This window comes from Hyperolius riggenbachi, chromosome 6 (genome assembly GCF_040937935.1).
Source record: "Hyperolius riggenbachi isolate aHypRig1 chromosome 6, aHypRig1.pri, whole genome shotgun sequence".
Lineage (NCBI taxonomy): Eukaryota > Metazoa > Chordata > Amphibia > Anura > Hyperoliidae > Hyperolius > Hyperolius riggenbachi.
The window spans coordinates 271957745-271982307 of record NC_090651.1 but is presented as its reverse complement, the minus strand read 5'-3'; the positions used below and the strand labels follow the sequence as shown (position 1 = coordinate 271982307).

Below are 24563 nucleotides of genomic sequence, written 5' to 3'. Positions count from 1 at the left end.
GTTTTTTTATTTTATTTTTATTTATTTTTCTGAAGCTTTTTAGGAGTTAGGAGAGACTTGGTAATTGCAGGTAATGATAGTAAAGAAAAAAAATCTGTCACCTTGTCAGATCTTGCTCGCTGCTAGGACAGTGCAGGGGTGACGGGTATATCTATTCAGCATCTACTAAGTGTAGGTGGTACAGGAATTTCTCTCTGCACTAAGCTTGCTGGAAATAAACAATCCATGCCTTGCTAGTCATAAATAAACAATCCATGCTGTGCCCACAGCAGAGTGGGTTCTTTTGTGCAGACAGATTTCACACGCTGTAGTGAGAAATTCAACCATTGAATTTCTCACTCCAGCAAGGCTAGTGCAGAGAAGAAAAGACACATTCCGCCTACATGGAATAGAAGCTGAATAGATAAACATATATCACCCATCACCCCTGCACTGTCCTAGCACCTTGCAAGATCTAATAAGGTGACGGATGTTCATCTGCAATTACCAAGTCACTCCTTATTTGTAAGGCTTCGTTTCCACAAGCTGACGCGCATCCTACGAGACGCACGACGGCACTTCCTGTTCTGCGAGTATGCAGCCGAATCCTGCAAGCCATGCCATGCACGGCTATGGGATTCGCTGCCACTCACACAAAAACTTGCTGCAGTGTCGCCAAATCGCTATGGGAAGCGATTTGAGCGGCAGCAGCGTTATCTTCTATGGCAGAGTTTCCCCATGTGCTATGCCTGTGGGGAAACTGCGGATTCGGCCCAATTTCCTCTCTAGTGGAAACAGGCCCTAGAGGGCTTCAAAAATAAACATACAGTGGTTTGCAAAAGTATTCGGCCCCCTTGAAGTTTTACACATTTTGTCGTATTACTGCCACAAACATGAATCAATTTTATTGAAATTCCACGTGAAAGACCAATACAAAGTGGGGTACACATGAGAAGTGGAACGGAAATCATACATAATTCCAAACATTTTTTACAAATAAATAGCTGCAAAGTGGGGTGTGCGTAATTATTCAGCCCCGTTTGGTCTGAGTGCAGTCAGTTGCCCATAAACATTGCCTGATGAGTGCTAATGACTAAATAGAGTGCACCTGTGTGTAATCTAATGTCAGTACAAATACAGCTGTTCTGTGACGGCCTCAGAGGTTGTCTAAGAGAATATTGGGAGCAACAACACCATGAAGTCTAAAGACCACACCAGACAGGTCAGGGATAAAGTTATTGAGAAATTTTAAAGCAGGCTTAGGCCTACATAAAGCTTTCCAAAGCCTTGAACATCCCACGGAGCACTGTTCAATCAATCATTTAGAAATGGAAGGAGTATGGCACAACTGTAAACCTACAAAGACAAGGCTGACGACCTAAACTCACAGGCCGAACAAGGAAAGCGCACATCAGAAATGCAGTCAAGAGGCCCATGGTGATTCTGAACGAGCTGCAGAGATCTACAGCTCAGGTGGGGGAATCTGTCCATAGGACAACTATTAGTCGTGCGCTGCACAAAGTTGGCCTTTATGGAACAGTGGCAAGAAGAAAGCCATTGTTAACAGAAAAGCATAAGAAGTCCCTTTTGCAGTTTGCCACAAGCCATGTGGGGGACACAGCAAACATGTGGAAGAAGGTGCTCTGGTCAGATGAGACCAAAATGAAACTTTTTGGCCAAAATGCAAAACGCTATGTGTGGCGGAAAACTAACACTGCACATCACTCTGAACACACCATCCCCACTGTCAAATATGGTGGTGGCAGCATCATGCTCTGGGGGTGCTTCTCTTCAGCAGGGACAGGGAAGCTGGTCAGAGTTGATGGGAAGATGGATGGAGCCAAATACAGGGCAATCTTGGAAGAAAACCTCTTGGAGTCTGCAAAAGACTTGGGACTGGGGCAGAGGTTCACCTTCCAGCAGGACAACGACCCTAAACATAAAGCCAGGGCAACAATGGAATGGTGTAAAACAAAATATATCCATGTGTTAGAATGGCCCAGACAAAGTCCAGATCTAAATCCAATCGAGAATCTGTGGCAAGATCTGAAAACTGCTGTTCACAAACGCTGTCCATCTAATCTGACTGAGCTGGAGCTGTTTTGCAAAGAAGAATAGGCAAGGATTTCAGTCTCTAGATGTGCAAAGCTGGTAGAGACCTACCCTAAAAGACTGGCAGCTGTAATTGCAGCAAAAGGTGGTTCTACAAAGTATTGACTCAGGGGGCCGAATAATTACGCACACCCTACTTTGCAGTTATTTTTTTTTTTTTAAATGTTTGAAATCATCTATCATTTTTGTTCCACTTCTCACGTGTACACCACTTTGTATTGTTCTTTCACGTGGAATTCCAATAAAATTGATTGTTTGTGGCAGTAATATGACAAAATGTGGAAAACTTCAAGGGGGCCGAATACTTTTGCAAGCTACTGTAAACTTCGATAGTGTTCCTTTAACTTGTTTTTACGACCGCTCCATGCCACATGGTGTGGACGCAGCGGCATCCCCAGGACCACTCAACGCCAATTGGCGTGAAATCCTGGGGCGGGGTTTTGCAGAAGATTGAGCTGGATTCTCCGCTTGAATGACAGAGCTCCGTCATCAGTCTCCCAGCTGAGATCGCCACTAGGAGATATACTGCCGTCTATCTACACTGTACAGCGCTGCGATCTACGTGTCACACGGTTGTCCCCCTGGGAGGCTCTGGAGGGATCGGCTGTCATAGGCTGATGCCTATGACGGCCGATCACGGTGATTGGCTAGCCCCCCGGGACGAAGAGAGGGGTAGAGGGGCATTAAAAAAACGAACAAATAAAAAATTTTTTAAAAAAAAACACGCTGGCAGGGATCAGAGCCCACCAACAGAAATCTCTGTTGGTGGGCAGAAAAGGAGGGGGGAATCACTTGTGTGCTGAGTGGTACGGCCCTGCAGTGAGCCCTTAAAGCTGCAGTGGCCTAATTTGTAAATAAGAGCCTGGTTACTGGGGGGGATAAAGCCTGTGGTCCTTAAGTGGTTAAAATCTGACAGGGTTTGGACTAATCCATCTCCTCATGGGGGATACTCAGGGTTTTCTTCCTTTTTCAAAAGTGCTTCCTGAACGGCAGTGTAACTGTCAAAATAGTAAAATACCAGGAAGCCTCCCTACTCCCTTGCACACTATTTTGTTAGACTTAGCAACTGCTGTTCAGGAAATGCTGTAGAAAGCACATTTTAACCACATAACGACCGCCCCCAGCCGATGGGCGGCGGCAAAGTCTGGGCCCAAACGACCGCAATACGCCCATCGGCGGGGGCGGCTGCGGGAGTGGCTATGCGGCGATCGCGTCATTCGTGACGCGATCAGCCGCCGGGGACTGGCTCCGCCCCCCGTTCGCCGTAACCCGCCGGCCGTTCGGAAGCGCCGGCGGGTTACTGGCATCCGGATCGCCGCTGCAACAGTGTATAATAGGCTTTGTAATGTATACAAAGCCTATTATACTGGCTGCCTCCTGCCCTGGTGGTCCCAGTGTCCGAGGGACCACCAGGGCAGGCTGCAGCCACCCTAGTCTGCACCAAACACACTGATTTCCCCCCCCCCTGCCCCCTGATCGCCCACAGCACCCCTCAGACCCCCCCCTGCCCACCCCCCAGACCACTGTTTGCACCCAGTCACCCTCCTAATCACCCATCAATCACTCCCTGTCACTATCTGTCAACGCTATTTTTTTTTAAAGTCCCTAATCTGCCCCCTACTCCCTCCTGATCACCCCCCCACCCCTCAGATTCTCCCCAGACCCCCCCCAGACCCCCCCCCCCCGTGTACTGTATGCATCTATCCCCCCTGATCACCTGTCAATCACCTGTCAATCACCTGTCAATCACCTGTCAATCACCCGTCAATCACCCCCTGTCACTGCCACCCATCAATCAGCCCCTGATCTGCCCCTTGCGGGCAATCTGATCACCCCCCCACACCAATAGATCGCCCGCAGATCCGACATCAGATCACCTCCCAAATCCATTGTTTACATCTATTCTCTCCTCTAAACACCCACTAATTACCCATCAATCACCCCCTATCACCACCTGTCACTGTTACCCATCAGATTAGACCCTAATCTGCCCCTTGCGGGCACCCAATCACCTGCCCACACGCTCAGATTGCCCTCAGACCCCCCCCTTATCAATTCGCCCGTGCAATATTTACATCTGTTCTCCCCTGTAATAACCCACTGATTACCTGTCAATCACCCATCAATCACCCCCTGTCACTGCCACCCATCAATCACCCCCTGTCACTGCCACCCATCAATCAGCCCCTAACCTGCCCCTTGCGGGCAATCTGATCACCCACCCACACCAATAGATCGCCCGCAGATCCGACATCAGATCACCTCCCAAATCCATTGTTTACATCTATTCTCTCCTCTAAACACCCACTAATTACCCATCAATCACCCCCTATCACCACCTGTCACTGTTACCCATCAGATTAGACCCTAATCTGCCCCTTGCGGGCACCCAATCACCTGCCCACACGCTCAGATTGCCCTCAGACCCCCCCCTTATCAATTCGCCCGTGCAATATTTACATCTGTTCTCCCCTGTAATAACCCACTGATTACCTGTCAATCACCCATCAATCACCCCCTGTCACTGCCACCCATCAATCACCCCCTGTCACTGCCACCCATCAATCAGCCCCTAACCTGCCCCTTGCGGGCAATCTGATCACCCACCCACACCAATAGATCGCCCGCAGATCCGACATCAGATCACCTCCCAAATCCATTGTTTACATCTATTCTCTCCTCTAAACACCCACTAATTACCCATCAATCACCCCCTATCACCACCTGTCACTGTTACCCATCAGATTAGACCCTAATCTGCCCCTTGCGGGCACCCAATCACCCGCCCACACCTCAGAACGCCCTCAGACCCCAGCCCTGATCACCTCGCCAGTGCATTGCTTGCATCTATTTCCCCCCTCTAATCACACCTTGAGACACCCATCAATCACCTCCTGTCACCCCCTAGCACACCTACCCATCAGATCAGGCCCTAATTTGCCCCGTGTGGGCTCCTGATCACTCGGCCAAACCCTCAGATCCCCCTCAGACCCCCTTCCGATCACCTCCCCAGTGCATTGATTGCATCTATTTTCCCCTCTAACCGCCCCCTGAGACACCCATCAATCACCTCCTGTCACCCCCCTAGCACTCCTATCCATCAGATCAGGCCCAATACATCCTGTCATCTAAGAGGCCACCCTGCTTATGACCGATTCCACAAAATTTGCCCCCTCATAGACCACCTGTCATCAAAATTTGCAGATGCTTATACCCCTGAACAGTCATTTTGAGAAATTTGGTTTCCAGACTACTCACAGTTTTGGGCCCGTAAAATGCCAGGGCAGTATAGGAACCCCACAAGTGACCCCATTTTAGAAAGAAGACACCCCAAGGTATTCTGTTAGGTGTATGATGAGTTCATAGAATATTTTATTTTTTGTCAAAAGTTAGCGGAAATTGGATTGTTATTGTTTTTTTCACAAAGTGTCATTTTTCACTAACTTGTGAGAAAAAATAAAATCTTCTATGAACTCACCATACCCCTAACGGAATACCTTGGGGTGTCTTCTTTCTAAAATGGGGTCACTTGTGGGGTTCCTATACTGCCCTGGCATTTTAGGGGCCCTAAACCGTGAGGAGTAGTCTAGAAAACAAATGCCTCAAAATGACCTGTGAATAGGACGTTGGGCCCCTTAGCGCACCTAGGCTGCAAAAAAGTGTCACACATGTGGTATCGCCATACTCAGGAGAAGTAGTATAATGTGTTTTGTGGTGTATTTTTACACATACCCATGCTGGGTGGGAGAAATCTCTCTGTAAATGGACAATTGTGTGTAAAAAAAATCAAAAATGTGTCATTTACAGAGATATTTCTCCCACCCAGCATGGTTATATGTAAAAATACACCACAAAACACATTATACTACTTCTTCTGAGTACGGCGATACCACATGTGTGACACTTTTTTGCAGCCTAACTGTGCTAAGGGGCCCAAAGTCCAATGAGTACCTTTAGGATTTCACAGGTCATTTTGAGACATTTGGGTTCAAGACTACTCCTCACGGTTTAGGGCCCCTAAAATGCCAGGGCAGTATAGGAACCCCACAAGTGACCCCATTTTAGAAAGAAGACACCCCAAGGTATTCTTTTAGGTGTATGATGAGTTCATAGAAGATTTTATTTTTTGTCACAAGTTAGCGGAAATTGATATGTATTGTTTTTTTTTTCACAAAGTGTCATTTTCCGCTAACTTGTGACAAAAAAAAAATCTTCTATGAACTCACCATACTCCTAACAGAATACCTTGGGGTGTCTTCTTTCTAAAATGGGGTCACTTGTGGGGTTCCTATACTGCCCTGGCATTTTAGGGGCCCTAAACCGTGAGGAGTAGTCTAGAATCCAAATGCCTCAAAATGACCTGTGAATAGGACGTTAGGCCCCTTAGCGCACCTAGGTTGCAAAAAAGTGTCACACATGTGGTATCGCCGTACTCAGAAGAAGTAGTATAATGTGTTTTGGGGTGTATTTTTATACATACCCATGCTGGGTGGGAGAAATCTCTCTGTAAATGGACAATTGTGTGTAAAAAAAATCAAATAATTGTCATTTACAGAGATATTTCTCCCACCCAGCATGGGTATGTGTAAAAATACACCCCAAAACACATTATACTACTTCTCCTGAGTACGGCGGTACCACATGTGTGGCACTTTTTTGCACCCTAAGTGCGCTAAGGGGCCCAAAGTCCAATGAGTACCTTTAGGATTTCACAGGTCATTTTGCCACATTTGGTTTCAAGACTACTCCTCACGGTTTAGGGCCCCTAAAATGCCAGGGCAGTATAGGAACCCCACAAATGACTCCATTTTAGAAAGAAGACACCCCAAGGTATTCCGTTAGGAGAATGGCGAGTTCATAGAAGATTTTATTTTTTGTCACAAGTTAGCGGAAAATGACACTTTGTGAAAAAAAACAATTACAATCAATTTCCGCTAACTTGTGACAAAAAAAAAAAATCTTCTATGAACTCACCATACATCTAACGGAATACCTTGGGGTGTCTTCTTTCTAAAATGGGGTAATTTGTGGGGTTCCTATACTGTCCTGGCATTTTAGGGGCCCTAAACCGTGAGGAGTAGTCTTGAAACGAAATTTCTCAAAATGACCTGTGAAATCCTAAAGGTACTCATTGGACTTTGGGCCCCTTAGCGCAGTTAGGGTGCAAAAAAGTGCCACACATGTGGTATCGCCGTACTCAGGAGAAGTAGTATAATGTGTTTTGGGGTGTATTTTTCCACATACCCATGCTGAGTGGGAGAAATATCTCTATAAATAGACAATTGTGTGTAAAAAAAATAAAAAAATTGTCATTTACGGAGATATTTCTCCCACCCAGCATGTGTATGTGTAAAAATACACCCCAAAACACATTATACTACTTTTCCTGAGTACGGCAATACCACATGTGTGGCACTTTTTTGCGGCCTAACTGCGCTAAGGGGCCCAAAGTCCAATGAGCATCTTTAGGCTTTACAGGGGTGCTTACAATTAGGCACCCCCCAAATGCCAGGACAGTAAACACACCCCACAAATGACCCCATTCTGGAAAGTAGACACTTCAAGGTATTCAGAGAGGAGCATAGTGAGTCCGTGGCAGATTTCATTTTTTTTTGTCGCAAGTTAGAAGAAATGGAAACTTTTTTTTTTTTTTTTTTTTGTCACAAACTGTCATTTTCCGCTAACTTGTGACAAAAAATAAAATCTTCTATGAACTCACCATGCCTCTCACTGAATACTTTGGGATGTCTTCTTTCCAAAATGGGGTCATTTGGGGGGTATTTGTACTATCCTGGAATTTTAGCCCCTCATGAAACATGACAGGTGCGCAGAAAAGTCAGAGATGCTTGAAAATGGGAAAATTCACTTTTGGCACCATAGTTTGTAAACGCTATAACTTTTACCCAATCCAATAAATATACACTGAATGTTTTTTTTTTTATCAAAGACATGTAGCAGAATAACTTTCGCGCTCAAATGTATAGGAAATTTTACTTTATTTGAAAAATGTCAGCACAGAAAGTTAAAAAAGTCATTTTTTTGACAAAATTCATGTCTTTTTTGATGAATATAATAAAAAGTAAAACTCGCAGCAGCAATCAAATAGCATCAAAAGAAAGCTTTATTAGTGACAAGAAAAGGAGGTAAAATTCATTTAGGTGGTAGGTTTTATGACCGAGCAATAAACCGTGAAAGCTGCAGTGGTCTGAATGGAGAAAAAGGCTCTGGTCCTTAAGGGGCGAAAAGACTGTGGTCCCGAAGTGGTTAAAGTCCCTTTTCAGCCTACAATTTTTACATCCACACTTATCCCCAGTAGTGTAATAAGAGCTGTGTTGCTTATCAGAGACTTAGTGGTCAGATTTGAAGTCATGTGCGCACTATATCGCTTGGTCCACCTTTTCTCCTATGATTGGGGATGATTTGCCTACTGTACATAGAGGTGGGGCTTAACTGCTACTCGCTTCCTCTCATGACTCTTGAATGAGGTATGGGCAGGTCACTTGGATGAATGGAGGGAAGTGCATGACCTGTAGAGGAAGGTTACAATGGAATGTTTATGGGACATATGAGGGAGAGTGTACCATTAGTGTATACTAATGAAGGAATGAGAGGCATAAATGAAGTGTGATTTTACTGATTCCCATATTGATACCATATCTTTGTAGGTGTTGCTTCATCGACTGGCAAATATTCAGAGAGTGTGGAATTTGCCTCCAAATGAGAATACAGGAAAAGAAGTGACCTGCTTAGCATGGAGACCCGATGGCAAAAGTAAAGCACATCTGTGTGGATTTATGGTTTGTCATGTAAAAAAAAAAAGTTATACAGTTGTGATGCTGGATCATATTGACAGCTGTAATTTTGCTTTATGTTGACAGTTTTAGCTTTTGGTCTGGCTGATACCAGACGGGTTGTACTCTGTGATGTGGAAAAGCCAGAGAGCCTACACTCTTTTTCTGTCGAAACAACCGTATCATGCATGCACTGGATGGAGGTGACGGAGGAAAACAGGTGCGTGTTTTTTACAACCATTTTAGTTATTCCTAGAAGTGGTTTTTTTTGTTTTGTTTTTTCTTCTGCACTGTATTTACAGTATGCTCTAACAGTAAGGTAATGTTAGCGGGTGCTCCGGTCACCCGCTATTATTACCTTGCTGTGCTCTCAGCACCTGCTAACATTACTTTGCTGTGCTCTCAGCACCCGCTAACCCACTATGGGGAAGTTATTTTATGAATTAATATGGTGCTCGGATTCCTTTTAAAGGCAACCCGAGGTGAGAGGGATATGGAAGCTAACATGTTTATTTCCTTTTAAACAATGCACATTGCCTGGCTGTCCTGCTGATCCTCCGCCTCTAAGCCATAGACCCTGAAGAAGCATGCAGATCAGCTGTCTATGACAAATTGGACAAGATTGCTGCATGCTTGTTTTAGGTGTGTGATTTCGACCCTACTGACTAGAAAGATCAGCAGGATTGCCAGAGAACTGGTATTAAGAAGAAATGAATATGGCAGCTTCCATAGGTCTCACACCTCGGGTTCCTTTTTAAAGAGAAACTTACTGCATATGACTTAATGTACCAGAAATGAATAATACTTACCATTTTATACATACCTGGGGCTTCTTCCAGCCCTATGCGCACGGATTGCTCCCACGCTGCCGTCCTCTGCTGCCTGCAGCTCCAATACTGGGACCTGTAACTTCCTCCAGTCGTGGCCAGTCTGCCCAAGAGGAAGTGCGCTCATTACGTATTTCTCCAGCAGCTGCTGGAGAGATACAGTGTGATGCGAAAGTTTGGACAACCTTGTTAATGGTCATGATTTTCCTGTATAAATAGTTGGTTGTTATGATAAAAAGTCAGTTAAATATATCATAGAAGACACACACAGTGATATTTGAAAAGTGAAATTAAGTGTATTGGATTTACAGAAAGTGCGCAATAATTGTTTAAATAGAATTAGGCATAAATCTGGGCACTGTTGTCATTTTATTGATTCCAAAACCTTTAAAACCAATTATTCAAACTCAAATTGGCTTGGTAACTCAGAGACCCCCTACCTACACACACAGGTGAATCCAATTATGAGAAATAGTATTTAAGGGGGTCAGTTATAAGTTTCCTTCCCCTTTTAATTTTCTCTGAAGAGTAGCAACATGGTGGTGGTTCCATCATGCTGTGAGGGGACCGGAAATCTTGTCAAAGTTGAGGGACGCATGTATTCCACTCAGTATCCGCAGATTCTGGAGACCAATGTCCAGAAATCAGTGACAAAGCTGAGCTATGCCGAGGCTGGATCTTTCAACAAGACAACGACCCTAAACACTGCTCAAAATCCACTAGGGCATTCATACAGAGGAACAAGTACAACGTACTGGAATGGCCATCTCAGTCTTCAGACCTGAATATAATTAAAAAAATCTGTGGTGTGAGTTAAAGAGAGCTGTCCATGCTCGGAAGCCATTCGGAAGCCATCAAACCTGAATGAACTAGAGATATTTTGTAACGAGGAATGGTCCAAAATACCTTCAGCCAGAATCCAGACTCTCATTGGAGCCTACAGGAAGCGTTTAGAGGCTGTAATTTCTGCAAAAGGGGATCTACTAAATACTGATTTCATTTCTTTTTTGTGGTGCCCAAATTTATGCACTTGCCTAATTTTGTTTAAACAATTATTGCACACTTTCTGTAAGTACTATAAACTTCATTTCACTTCTCAAATATCACTGTGTGTGTCTCCTATATGATATTTAACTGACATTTTTTATCGTAACAACCGATTTATACAGGAAAATCATGATGATTAACAAGGTTGCCCAAACTTTCACATCCCACTGTAAGTAAAGTCCAACAGTCAGTTGTGAAAGTTTACTGAAAATGTTAGTTTGCTTTAAGAACGATGCATAATCACAATGTAATCTGTATGTTATACTATATGTTACACGCTCTGTATTACTCAGGCTTCAATTGAAACTGTTTTCTTTCATTGTAGTGTCTTGTCATCGTTTTACAAGACAGAAAATGAATCTAATATTCTTCCAAAGTTGCCAGCACTGCCAAAAAAGTAAGGATGCTTTTGTATATTCCATGTACTGTAACTGGGAATTATCAATTATAAATTGGGTATACATGGTTGCCTCTCAATGGGCAAATATATCATTCCATTGAGCTGATCTAAAATGTTACCACCTTTATAAAACATTCAGTAATACGTGGAGCAAATTCTTCAGTAAGAGCTTGTTCACACTACAAGAGCTTTCTAAGCGCTAGTGATTTTGAAAAGCTGTTGCTAATGCAATGCTATGGGGGATTTTTACAAAATCACATTGCTCCAGTGTGCACACACACACATAGGGTAACATTAGCAAGAGCTTTTAAAATCACAAAGAGCTTAGAAATGCTCTTGTAATGTGAACGAGCCCTAAAGAAGCTTTCTCACGGCAATGCGCTACCCTGTTTTACTGCAAGGGTCCGCAAAAGCAATGAAAGTCTATGGAGACATTCACACCAATTGTGGTCCGTTGCGGTGTGTCAGAAGTATCTGAGCTGACACCAGGACAGCAGAGCGTTACTTCAAGCATCGCGCTTAACGCTCGGTGCCTGGGGTAATGGAAGTCTATGGGCAACGCAGTAAGTGTAAACAACGGAGCACACTGTGTCGCGCATGCACGGACTGATGGGAATCCCAGTGACTTATTTCCTGCCTCAAAGGTTAACTAAGCAGCTTTTACAATTTCTTTACGTATACCTGACTCCTTTAAATACTGTAGCAGGAGCCAGACAGCATTCCACAGAGGAATGTAAAAGATGATGAAAGGTGCAAATACTCTTGCACTTGATAACTTTAGGCAGACAAACATCAGTAAACCTTAAGCAGCTCTGTTGCATTCTGAGGTGAGGGATGGAAATTTTCCGGCTAATAGCCGAGATCTTTTTTTTTTTTTTTCTTTGTATTTTTTTAAAATCCACTCCTGGAGCGCCATGCTGAAGATGGGGTTTGGGTTGAATTTCCTTGAGAGATTAGTCTTGATGCCCTATCTGCCCCATGAGAGGAGAGATAAGGACATGTGCTCCTAATCTGTTTGATAGGTTGATGCACTGTATGCTTGCATTTATTTATTGTAAGTATTTATATAGCACTGACATATTATGCAGCACTGTACAGAGTATATAGTCTTGTCACTAACTGTCCCTCAGAGGAGCTCACAATCTAATCTCTACCATAATCCTATGTCTATCTATGTATCCTTTAGTGCATGTATAGTCTAGGGCCAATTTTGGGGGAAGCCAGTTAACTTATCTGTATGTTTTTGGGATGTGGGAGGAAACCGGAGTGCCCAGAGGAAACCCACACAGACACGGGGAGAACATACATACTCCTTGCAGATGTTGACCTGGCTGGGATTTGAACCAGGGACCCAGCGCTGCAAGGCAAGAGCGCTAACCACTATGCCACCATGCTGCCCTAAAGCCCTAGCCCTTGCATGCTGCAATATGCATGTTCTAGGGCTAGAGTTAGAACACATACTAAAAGAGGAACGTGCACGGTTTATGTGATGATGCAAAATAAGACATTGTTTTTCCAGCTAACACCTTTGACTTGTAAATAGCTGTAGGGCCACTTGTTCCTTGTCATTATGTTTGAATGAGAATTAGTGTGCAAAGGGTTAATTGACTCTGGATTAGGGAGAGTCTCTTAACCCTCCTGGCGGTTAATTTTTTTTGCCAATTAGGCAGAAATCTATTTTTTTTTTTTTAATATATATATATATATATATATATATATATATATATATATATTTTTTTGTTTCATGTAAAGCTACCAGAGTGGTAGCTACATGAAACACCACTAGAGGACGCATGTGTCCCTCTAGTGCAGGGGTCTCAAACTCAATTTACCTGGGGGCCGCAGGAGGCAAAGTCAGGATGAGATTGGGCCGCATAAGGTATTTCACAATCACGGGGCATCACCGCCGCTGCCTGCCCCTCTCACTCTTCCTTCATAGAGAGGGGCGGGGAGAGGCGGCGATCCATGAGGCGATTGACGTCAGGAAGGGCAGAGCTGAAGCTGAAAGCTCTGCCCCTTCCAGGAAATGCTGTCGGATTGCCCCCCGGGCGATTTGGGGGCTCTGCAGCCCTCGTTTAGCGGCGGGGATGCGGCGGATTACTTGGGAGCACTGAAGCGAACTATAAGGAAGCTTTTGCCAGCGAGGGCCACAAAATATTGTATCGAGGGCCGCAAATGGCCCGCAGGCCGCGAGTTTGTGACCCCTGCTCTAGTGCGATCGTCGCCGGCATCAATAGCAAACAGGGGAACGCGTATATAACGCGTTCCCTGTTTGGCTTCTACTGTCGCCATAGCGACGATCGGAAAGACATCATAGACGTCAGCTGACGTCAGATGCCTCCGATCCAGCCCATAGCGCTGCCTGGAACTCATTGGTCCGGGCAGCGCAGGGCTCTGGCGCAGGGGGGGGCCTCTTCCGCCGCTGCGTGTGAGTGATCGCCGCAGAGCAGCGGCGATCGAGCTGTACGTGCGGCTAGCAAAGTGCTAGCTGCGCGTACAGCACTTTGAATGGGGCGAATCGCCCCACTAGAGGCAGAGATATCCTCCTGCGCGGCATAGCCCGAGCTCAGCTCGGGCTTACCACCAGGAAGGTTAAGTTGTTTCTCCCATGATTTTTTTTTTTTTTTTTTTTTTTTTACTATTAAAATAAAGGTTGAAACCTATTTTAATTGTCTGCAAACTTGTAGTCTTGTGTGCTGTCCCCTCTCCACGGCTCCACTGTGAGTTGGATGTCAGTAAGGGCTGAATCACATTGCAAGAGCTGTTTAACTGCTAGTGATTTGAAATGCTCTTGCTAATGCAATGCTGTGGGGGATTTTTATAAAATCACATCGCACCATTGAGAACACACTTAGCATTACATTAGCAAGAGCTTTTAAAATTGCAAGCGCTTAGAAAAAGCTCTTGCAGCCATGTGAGCAAGCCCTAAGACAGTGGTTCCCAACCTTTTCCATTTCGTGACACATCACGCCAAACATTCAGATATCCGTGACACGTCACATCACGCCAAACATTCAGATATACATGACACATCACGGATGATAGAAAAAAGGGGCTCAGTAACAATCTGCTGATGCAGCAGGCACAACAAGGGGCTCAGTAACAATCTGCTTCTGCTGCAGGCACAATGAGGGGCTCAGTAACAATCTGCTGATGCTGCAAGCACAATGAGGGGCTCAGCAACAATCTGCTTCTGCTGCAGGCACAATGAGGGGCTCAGTAACAATCTGCTGATGCTGCAGGCACAATGAGGGGCTCAGTAACAATCTGCTGATGCTGCAGGCACAATGAGGGGCTCAGAAAATCTGCTGATGCTGCAGGCACAATGAGGGGCTCAGTAACAATCTGCTGATGCTGCAGGCACAATGAGGGGCTCAGTAACAATCTGCTGATGCTGCAAGCACAATGAGGGGCTCAGCAACAATCTGCTGATGCTGCAGGAACAATGAGGGGCTCAGTAACAATCTGCTGATGCTGCAGGCACAATGAGGGGCTCAGTAATAATCTGCTGATGCTGCAGGCACAATGAGGGGCTCAGTAACAATCTGCTGATGCTACAGGCACAATGAGGGGCTCAGAAACGATCAGATTTTGCCATCTTACACATTGGGGGAGGGGGGTTAGAGGGACACAATCCTGCAGCTGCAATGAGCAAAGGGCTGCAGGATTAATATGCTGCTGCTACTGGCACAATAAGGGACAGTATGCTGGTAAACAACACTAAGACTCTCCCAATGCAGACAGCACTCAAAACCCAATTAGAAAAGTTGTAGCTGCACAAATTTCCCCACTCCTAAATGTACTAGAAAAACAAAAGTTTGCTTTCCTAAAACAGAAAGAATTTGCGATAATTCAGGTTGGAGTGAGCTCGAGATGTCTCCCAGGCACTAAATGTACTACAATCACCAACTGACTCTTCCAGCTCAGGAAGGGTTAAAGCAGAGTACACTGACAGCAGGTCCATCACATCCTGAGAAAGAACAGGGTCCTATCACCTTATCAGCAATGTGAGTGGGAGAGGATGGCAGATAAAAAGTCCTCTTGCTGATGACTGTGTGCAAGGTCACATGAGGTTGGAATCATGCTGGGAGTATCTTACTATCTAATCTCCCAACAGGCAGTCACGGGTCAGAGGTGTGCGGTCTCCAAGCTTCTCCCCGTGACTGTCACACTGTGCAATGCTCTGCCTCCGCCCTCTGCTTGTCAATAGTGCAAGGCTACAAGAAAATGGCCACCGCTGTCTGCAAATGTGGACAGCGGTGGCCATTTTCTTGTAGCCCTGCTCTATTAGAAGAGTAGGACGACGACGATCTGCGGGGGAGACAAGTGGGGAAGCAGAGAGCAGCGACACATAGCCGGTGCTAAGTAAGAACTAGGATTATGACCATAATTAGCACCACACCATTAATTATAGCAAAGGTATCACAATTTTATTATTAACAACTTCACAAAAAGCACTATACAATGTTAAAACCAATTAAAAGATCGAGAGACACCACAAATCAATACCAATAATATATAATCTATGATTGCTAATAGCATATCAGTACTTTAGTGCTCACCTGGGTAGTTCAATATATGAGCCACCACAGGGATTGAACCCGGGTTCATAAGCTCACGTAGAATGAAAGTGCCATACACATACATACATGTGTCGCGGCACACCATTGGGGAACCACTGCCCTAAGACATCCCTACAATACCGTTTGTAGCAAGTTGGGTTTTGTTTTGTTTTTTGCAAATAATTTGTAATGCGTTTTTGTGTTATGTATGTTTTAACATGTTGTTGTTTTTTTTTGTTTTTTTAGTTACAATGCCACTGCAAAAATCTTCAGGTAAGTGTTTATATACCAGATTTCAATATGGCAAACTGTACAGCAGACTCACGTACAGTAGTAAACCAAACCGCTGAGAGGTGCCAAACCCGCTCCCTGACAAGTCAAGTTACTCCCCCTTTTTTATGTGCTTGAGGAAGCGGGCGTTAGACCCGTGAAACGCGTTGCAAGTATTGTTGTGGAGTAAGAATAAAGCTGGTTTCTTTTATGTGAATCAGTGCGATTTGTAGTTACTGGGGAGGTGTATCATCCAGCATCCCCCATTTTGAGACTTTTTTAAAGTACAGTGTTTTAATCTTTGGGCGCCTCTGTACTTCTGCACGAATAAGATTGTATCCACCGGTTGGATAGGTGTGAACACCTTCTGTCTATAGAGAGCGACCTTTTAACCTGAGCGGAGACAGGTCTAAATTCCCCGCCTGCAATAATAGTGGTTGCCTGGGTCGGCAACCTACGCTTGTGAGTATAACTCCTTCTCTGTATAAATTCGTCAAATAATAACAATAATACACTATTGGGGCTCTCGTTTTTCCATTTGTCTTTACATATTGAAACCGCTAAACATGTAGGCATAAGTATTTCCGTATGACCTTTTTGTACTGTTAACCACTTGATGACCCACCCTTTACCCCCCCTTAAGGACCAGCGCTGTTTTTACTGATCTGTGCTGGGTGGGCTCTGCAGCCCCCAGCACAGATCAGGTAGCAGGCAGAGAGATCAGATTGCCCCCCTTTTTCCCCCCTATGGGGATGATGTGCTGGGGGGGTCTGATCTCTTCTGCCTGCTGGGTGATGCGGGGGGGGGGGGGGGCACCTCAAAGCCCCCCTCCGCGGCGAAATTCCCCCCTCCCTCTCCTACCTGCTGCCCCCCCCCGGCGATCGAGGATGCAAAGGACGCTATCCGTCCTGTGCAGCCAGTGACAGGATGTCCCCTGTCACATGGAGGCGATCCCCGGCCGCTGATTGGCCGGGGATCGCCGATCTGCCTTACGGCGCTGCTGCGCAGCAGCGCCGTACAAATGTAAACAAAGAGGATTATTTCCGCTTGTGTTTACATTTAGCCTGCGAGCCGCCATCGGCGGCCCGCAGGCTATTCACGGAGCCCCCCGCCGTGAATTGACAGGAAGCAGCCGCTCGCGCGAGCGGCTGCTTCCTGATTAATTAGCCTGCAGCTGGCGACGCAGTACTGCGTCGCTGGTCCTGCAGCTGCCACTTTGCCGACGCACGGTATAAGCGTGCGGTCGGCAAGTGGTTAAACTGACCATAGATGTGAGACAGCTGAATATGTAAGCATTTTCCACACGCCTGCATCGAAGTGGCCCTCTGTGTGCACGTTTTCCGTTTGTATAAAGGAATAAAAAAAAAAAAAAACTATTACTAATTATTTCTGCCTTATGCTCCATTTTAATGCCAGAAAGCATCTGTTTTGCACTGCTTTATGCATCCTCCTATGACCCTAAATTACACCCATTGCTTTCCACAAGTTCAGAATCAGAATCTCTTTTATTCGCCAAGTGTAACAGGTGTCACACCCGGAATTATTTCTGGCATACACGGCATGGCAGGGAACAACAGTTTACAAGCGGCTGTTAGTCATACAGATACATTGATACAAAGAAAGACAAAAAACACAAATTCAGCTATGCCATGGGGCAGGAGTGGCGAGAGTGGAAGGCTAGCGGGCTTCGCATGAGAGAGAGCGAGAGTTCAGGTGCAGTACAGCTTGAGGGAAGAAGGTATTCCTGTGCCTGGTGGTTCTAGTGGGGATGGTGCGGAAGCGACGGCCTAAGGGAAGCCGATTGAAGCGGTGCCAGCCAGGGTGTGAAGGGTCGTTCACTATCTTATTTGCCCTGGACCACAGTCTGGAGGTGAACAAGAGGTCCAGTGGTGGCAGGGGTGACCCTATTATCTTCTCCGCAGAGTTGATAACCCTCTGAAGTTTGAGTCTGTCCCTTGCAGTGGCACCAGCATACCATACGATAATCGAGGAACAGAGGATCGACTCAATGGTGGCCGTGTAGAAGCAAGTCAACAGTTCCCGCGACATTCCAAACTTCCTAAGTTGTCTCAGGAAGTACATCCTTTGTTGCGCTTTCCTTTGAGTGTTTGTGGTGTTATCCACCCATTTCAAGTCATTTCTCTGAATAACTTAAAGTGAACCTAAATTAAGGAGAATATGGAGGCTGCCATATTTATTTCCTTTTTAACCATTTCAGCCAGCGGGTATTTTTCACCTTATGGACGAGAGGAATTTTCACATTTCAGCGCTCCTCCCTTTCATTCCCCAATAACTTTATCACTACTTATCACAAATAAATTATCTAGATCTTGTTTTTTCCGCCACCAATTAGGCGTTCTTTGGGTGGTACATTATGTTAAAGAGGAGCTGTTAGGTATAAGGTCTCAGAGAAAAAAAAACATATATCATTAGCTAAATAATGGCTGTACTTACATTACATATGCATTTCACTGTCCACGTTTGGATTTCACAGAATTTTTATATAGTATTTGCAGAGAATGATGCGCCTGACAGCTCATGGCAGGTTCCATGTTTGTCTGTCTCCTAAGAAGCCAATTGTGTCGTCATGTCCTCCCTGCTTCCTGATGATTCGACTCACAAAAAAAGATCCTAATGGTTCATGATCCGGACAACACTACTGTGCAGTGAATATTAATTAGCCATGTGGCTAGGAACAATAGCGGACTCATGCAGTATACTCTAAAGGAACATATGCCGTAATTTTTCAGTGCTGTGAGCTGGGATGAGTTACAAGCTGCTGTAACTTGAGCCTGTAACTTCTCACTAGCAGCCGAGGGGAGGACCCAAGGTGGGAAGAAGCAGCCCCAGAATGCTTTGCAGTATGTTTTGCGGCCTCTCGTACTTTTAAGAGCTTGGGAATAACAGCCTTGCTGTTCAGCACACATCAAAAGTAAGAGAGATTTTTAACTTCAGTATTGCCTTTTTGGCTTCCTTCTGAACTGTTTAACACAGGAGAATAGAGGTTTAAATTAGCTTTTGCAGCCTGACAGTTACTCTTTAAAGGGATACTGTAGGGGGGTCGGGGGAAAATGAGTCGAAGTTACCCGGGGCTTCTAATGGTCCCCCGCAGACATCCTGTGCCTGCGCAGCCACTCACCGATGCTCTGGCCCCGCCTCCAGTTCACTTCTGGAATTTCTGACTTTAAAGTCAGAAAACCACTGCGCCTGCATTGCCGTGTCCTCGCTCCCGCTGATGGCACCAGGAGCATACTGCGCAGACCAAAGACCATACTGGACTTGTGCAATACACTTCTGGTGACATCAGCGGGAGCGAGGACACGGCAATGCAGGCGCAGTGTTTTTCTGACTTTAAAGTCAGAAATTCCAGAAGTGAACTGGAGGCGGGGCCGGAGCATCGGTGAGTGGCTGCGCGGGCACAGGATGTCTGCGGGGGACCATTAGATGCCCCGGGTAACTTCAACTCATTTTCCCCCGACCCCCCTACAGTATCCCTTTAAGAATTATTTTATTCTAAATGCATTTTAATGGGAGTAATTTGAAAAAAATCATTATTTCTCAGTTTTCGGCCATTATAGTTTTAAAATAATACATGGTACCGTAATTAAAATCCACACATTTTATTTGCCCATTTGTCCCTGTTATTGCAACGTTAAAATTATATCCCTAGTATAATGTCTGGTGACAATATTTTATTTTGAAATAAATGTGCATCTTTTTAGTTTTACATCCATCACTAATTTTTAGCCCATACATTAATAATATGCCCTCTTGAGATACATTTTAAAAAATGTTATTCCCTAAACACAGTAGGTGTAATTTTACTATTTGGCCACAAGATGTCCCCATTGAGCACTTCCTATTTGCCTACAATAAGTACGTTATAGGAAGCAATGTGTTACTACATTGTAACTAGGGAAGTGACGCAGGCAACAATGGATGCCTGCGATCACGGTGGCCTGCGGAGAGATTAATGAATGGGAAGTTTGTTCCCTTTCATAAATCTAACGATTGCCGGCGATAAGCCGAGGCAATCGGCGGCGGGAGGAAGAGCGGCGGCTCAATTTAAGAATAGACACTGTTCTTGAACAAAAACAGTGTTTATTCTCGGCGGATGAGAACAAATTGGCTCAGGGGACCTGTCCCCTGCAGCCAATCATCCCCCCCCCCCCCTTTCTCTTGGCAACATCGCGATCGCGGGCATCCGCCCACACGATCGCCGCATAGCCCCCCCAAGCTGCAGGGACGTGACTATCGCGTCCCTGCGGAAGTAGCAGCTGCCGGTGCGGACGTGAGGCTCACGTCCCAGTGGCAGAAATGGTTAAACAATGCAGATTTCCCATTTGCCCAGCTGATCCTCTGCATCTATTGCTTTTAGCCACAGACCCTGAACAAGTATGCAGATCAGGTGCTCTGACTGAAGTCTGACAAGTAAAGAGTATTACGCACAGGCTGATTGTGGATCAAACAATATGAATAAATTACATGGCGAATATCAATCTTTTCTTGATCTCTCTTATATTTTTTTTAACTTCTCACTTTGCAATGTATTATTTTTTTCCCCTTTTCACTAAAGTTCTTTTTAAAATGTTTTCTGCAAAGAATGGGTTTAGAAGTATGGTTGTCCAACATACACTTTTTTTTTTTTTAGCGCAGCCATTTTTGCAAATCGTTTTAAAAGCGCTCAAGTAATGATTTCCTATGACAGTGTTCACATTTGAGCGTTGCGATTTTTTTTTTTGAAAAAATCCCAAACGCGCTACCTGTACCATTTTCAGAGCATTTTGTCTCAATGGCAGGTGTAGGGAAATCGCAAAGCGCTTGTGAAAACGCTTTGTATATCGCTTTCCTCTGCGCTTTGATAAATACATTGTATTTATTTATTTCTGGGTTAAAGAGTTCACTTCCTGAATGACGCCAGGAAGTGAAAAAAAAAAATCACTCCACATAACCGCTTATAAAAGTGCTTTTGTAAGCGAAAATCGCTGGGAAAAGCACTGACAAATTCATTCTATTAATCGCTTAGTGCTTGCAATAGCGCTGGAGATTTATAATGTGAACAAGGCCTTAAAGCTTTTGTGTAAAATTCTTTGAAGAAATGTATTTGCTGGTTTAAACTGGAGTAAAATGTTGTATTTGTTTTTTCTGTTCTAGTGAAGAGAAATCAGATGAAATACTGAAGCTCCTGGGAGATGTAAAGTAAGCATGTCTATATTTAACAAATGTTGTCATTTTTTTTAGAACATTTCTCATGGCACAAATGTCAAATGCAAAACCAGCCCAGCATATAGCATAGTAACTGAATGTTTAAAGTTACTTGAACGTTTTCGCTTATAATGAAATGAACTTTGATTTGTAACATAAGATATTTTTTACTATGACAGCAGTTCTCATGCACCTCCTCATTGCATGGATATAGGCATATGCTGGCTGTTAGGCTAGGATTGAATATGGCAGAAAAACATCTCTCCGTGGATTTTATTAACTAAACAATTTTCTCTGCTATATTCTTTCAGACCTGATCAGATGTGCAAGAGAAAAAATATTACCTTTTTGTAGTGTTTTCTGCAGTTATGCTTATCTTGTAAACCCTGCATCTACAAGGAGACAGAGTGCTTTAACACAGCAACTGCTGTTAATCTAAATACATTAATCTTGTCACAAACCAGAGCTTTTAAAGGTCAACTTTAATGAGGTGATATGGAGGCTGCCATATTTATTTCCTTTTAAACAATACCAGCTGCCTGGCAGCCATGCTGGTCTATTTGGCTGCAGTAGTGTCTGAATCGCACTAGAAACAAGCATGCAGCTAGTCTTGTCAGATCTGACAATAATGTCAGAAACACCTGATCTGTTGCATGCTTGTTCAGGGTCTATGGCTAAAGGTATTAGTGGCAGAGAATCAGCAGGATAGCCAGGCAACTGGTAATGTTTAAAACAAACACCTACACACCCGTAGGTAGTGCTAGGTACTGCTAATTCACCAACCTTTCAGCAAGCCTCATTTTGAGCGGATATAACCCAGAGGATTAGCACAAACTGCTGCCACCTGTTAGCAGAAGTTTACAGCCTCATGTTTGTCTTCCAATGGTCTCCAGTCTGAAGAACAATACTAAATCAGGCCTAAAATTAAAGTCAGTGTATTGTGAGACAGAGGATGCAAGATTTTTGATAAAACTTTATAGAAATGTCTTTCAGTGGTGCACTGTTACTACAAAAGGCAAGTTGTCACATTCTCCAATGCACAATATATTGAAAACAAGATTGTTAATGTGAAGTCCAGGAAGTGCATGTGACCGGCTGTGGAGTCGGATCAATTTTTGGGTGCCTGGAGTCAGGGAAAAAATGCAGACTCCGACTCCTAATGAATTTAAACTGTAATTAAAATAGAAAATATGATAAAATGTTCTATTTCTCAGAATAGTCATCATAAATAGTTTATATATACAGTAATAGCTCTGCTTAGTCCACAAAAATGAAATAAACCAATCAAAAAATAGTTACTTGTGCTGCTTCAATAAAGCAGTCCCCGTATTTCTAAAGTCAGATATACATATCTGATTGTGACTGTATATATGATGTGTACACAGGAACCTCTTATATATACTAAATAACGTCTATGCTGTAAAAATAAAGCCTGATGTATAGCTGTGTCACTAATAGAGATGGTCAATGAGATGGAAATAATTCTGATGCTGGTTTATGCCAATTTATGCACTCCCTTTACTCATGAAATCAAATAATTTGATATGTTAAACTTTGATTTGATGACTACGAATTAAAGGGTACTTGAGACGGATAAAAAAAAGTTTTATACATACCTGGGGTTTCAGTCCCTCGCTGGCCTCTGCCACCTGGATCTTCTGCTATGAGTCCCGGTAATTCAGCCAGTCAGCGCAGTCTGGCCGTGTGCGGCTTCCACAGCCAGGAACATTCTGCACCTGCGCAATAGTGCTGCGCCAGTGTAGTACGCTCCCGGCGGCGGAGTGTTGCATGCGCACTATGCCAGACTGGCTCAAGTACTTGGACCCATAGCAGAAGATCCAGGTGGTGGAGGAGGACAGCGAGGGACTGATTAGCCTGAAGGGGGCTGGAGGAAGCCCCAGTATGTATAAAACTTTCATCTGTCTCAGGTTTACTTTGTTACACAGTATTACTATACTCTACATATGCACTCCCCACAGAGCTGCAGGGAATCCACTGAGAATGTTGTGCACATTGAACACAGAGGTGTTGTCTATCACCCATAAACCTGGTTCAGATTGTACCTGAAGAATGTGTAATAGAGGAAGAATCCCCTCATTCCCCTGCAGAGTATCACTCTTACATATACTCACAATCACATTGCCTAGAGCCTGATAGATGTTCTTTGTTCCTGTCTGTAACTTAACAAGGACTAGATTTAGTCTAGAGGCAGAATATTCGCCAGATATCCAGATAACTGGTATTGTTTAAAAGGGAATAAATATGGCAGCCTCCATATCCCTCTCACTTCATAGCAAAGAAATGAACAGTGCTACTTAAAAACAGATGAATGCTTACCTGCAAAAAAAGTGCAGACCCCACTCATGGGATACAAATACACGAGCACACATACAACCTGTCTACCACTTGGAGGATGTTAGTTTCCACTAACAGCTTGCATGCAATTTGTTAGGTACTCGTCCCTCCCACTGTCGAAGAAGTCTTTCCTCCATGGGAGGGGACCTAACACTAACTAAATCCTACCTATGCATATGCATAGCCTGGGCGCGCTACCAGTAAAATTAAGAATTGCGCAGAAAAAGTGGGATCAGCGCATCACCAGGCCGCCTCTGAATGGCCTCAGCTCAGAGATGCGCTGAGCCCCCCCAGAGACTACAAACGCACCTTGAACCCAAACAGAGGCTCTGCATATACACCAAAGAAAAACTAACAAGTGGGAGCAGCTGACCAGAATTAAATCAAACATAGCAAAGAAATGAACAGCGCTACTTACTCTCTCTGAAGCTCTCATTTCAGTTGTATTTTAAAATTCCTAAACGTAGGCAATTAAAGAGACTCTGAAGCGAGAATAAATCTCGCTTCAGAGCTCATAGTTAGCAGGGGCACGTGTGCCCCTGCTAAACCGCCGCTATAGCGCTGCTAAACGGGGGTGCCTTCACCCCCAAACCCCCCACTGCGACACTTGGTCGCAGACTTGGTCGCTCCTGGAGGCAGGGCTAACGGCTGCAGCCCTGCCTCCAGTCGCGTCTATCAGTGGCGCATCGCCGCCTCTCCCCCGCCCCTCTCAGTGAAGGAAGACTGAGAGGGGCGGGGGAGAGGCGGAGATACGCGCTGACAGATGCGCGGGGCAGGGCTGCGGCGGTTAGCCCTGCCCCAACCAGGAAGCGCTCCCCCCGCTGAAACGAGGGGATTTGGGGTTGAAGGGACCCTCGTTAAGCCGCGGGATAGCGGCGGTTTAGCAGGGGCACACGTGTCCCCGCTATCTATGAAGTCTGAAGCGAGATTTATTCTCGCTTCAGACTCTCTTTAAGAGATGCATTTCATGTTACATACTTTTCAATCAACAAGACTGTAATATGCAAATTAGAGG

At 44.7% G+C, this 24563-nt stretch overlaps 1 protein-coding gene across 2 annotated transcripts in view; it reads left to right on the top strand.

Moving 5' to 3' along the window:
• Positions 1-24563, top strand: part of ANAPC4 (anaphase promoting complex subunit 4) — a 103601-nt gene that overhangs the window by 14483 nt on the left and 64555 nt on the right. For both annotated transcript variants that reach the window (XM_068240857.1, XM_068240856.1), the window contains exons 3-7: positions 8757-8862; positions 8970-9102; positions 11082-11153; positions 15965-15991; positions 21143-21187. In XM_068240857.1, the coding sequence (XP_068096958.1) occupies positions 8757-8862; positions 8970-9102; positions 11082-11153; positions 15965-15991; positions 21143-21187 (383 nt within the window). The remainder of the gene's footprint in view (positions 1-8756; positions 8863-8969; positions 9103-11081; positions 11154-15964; positions 15992-21142; positions 21188-24563) is intronic.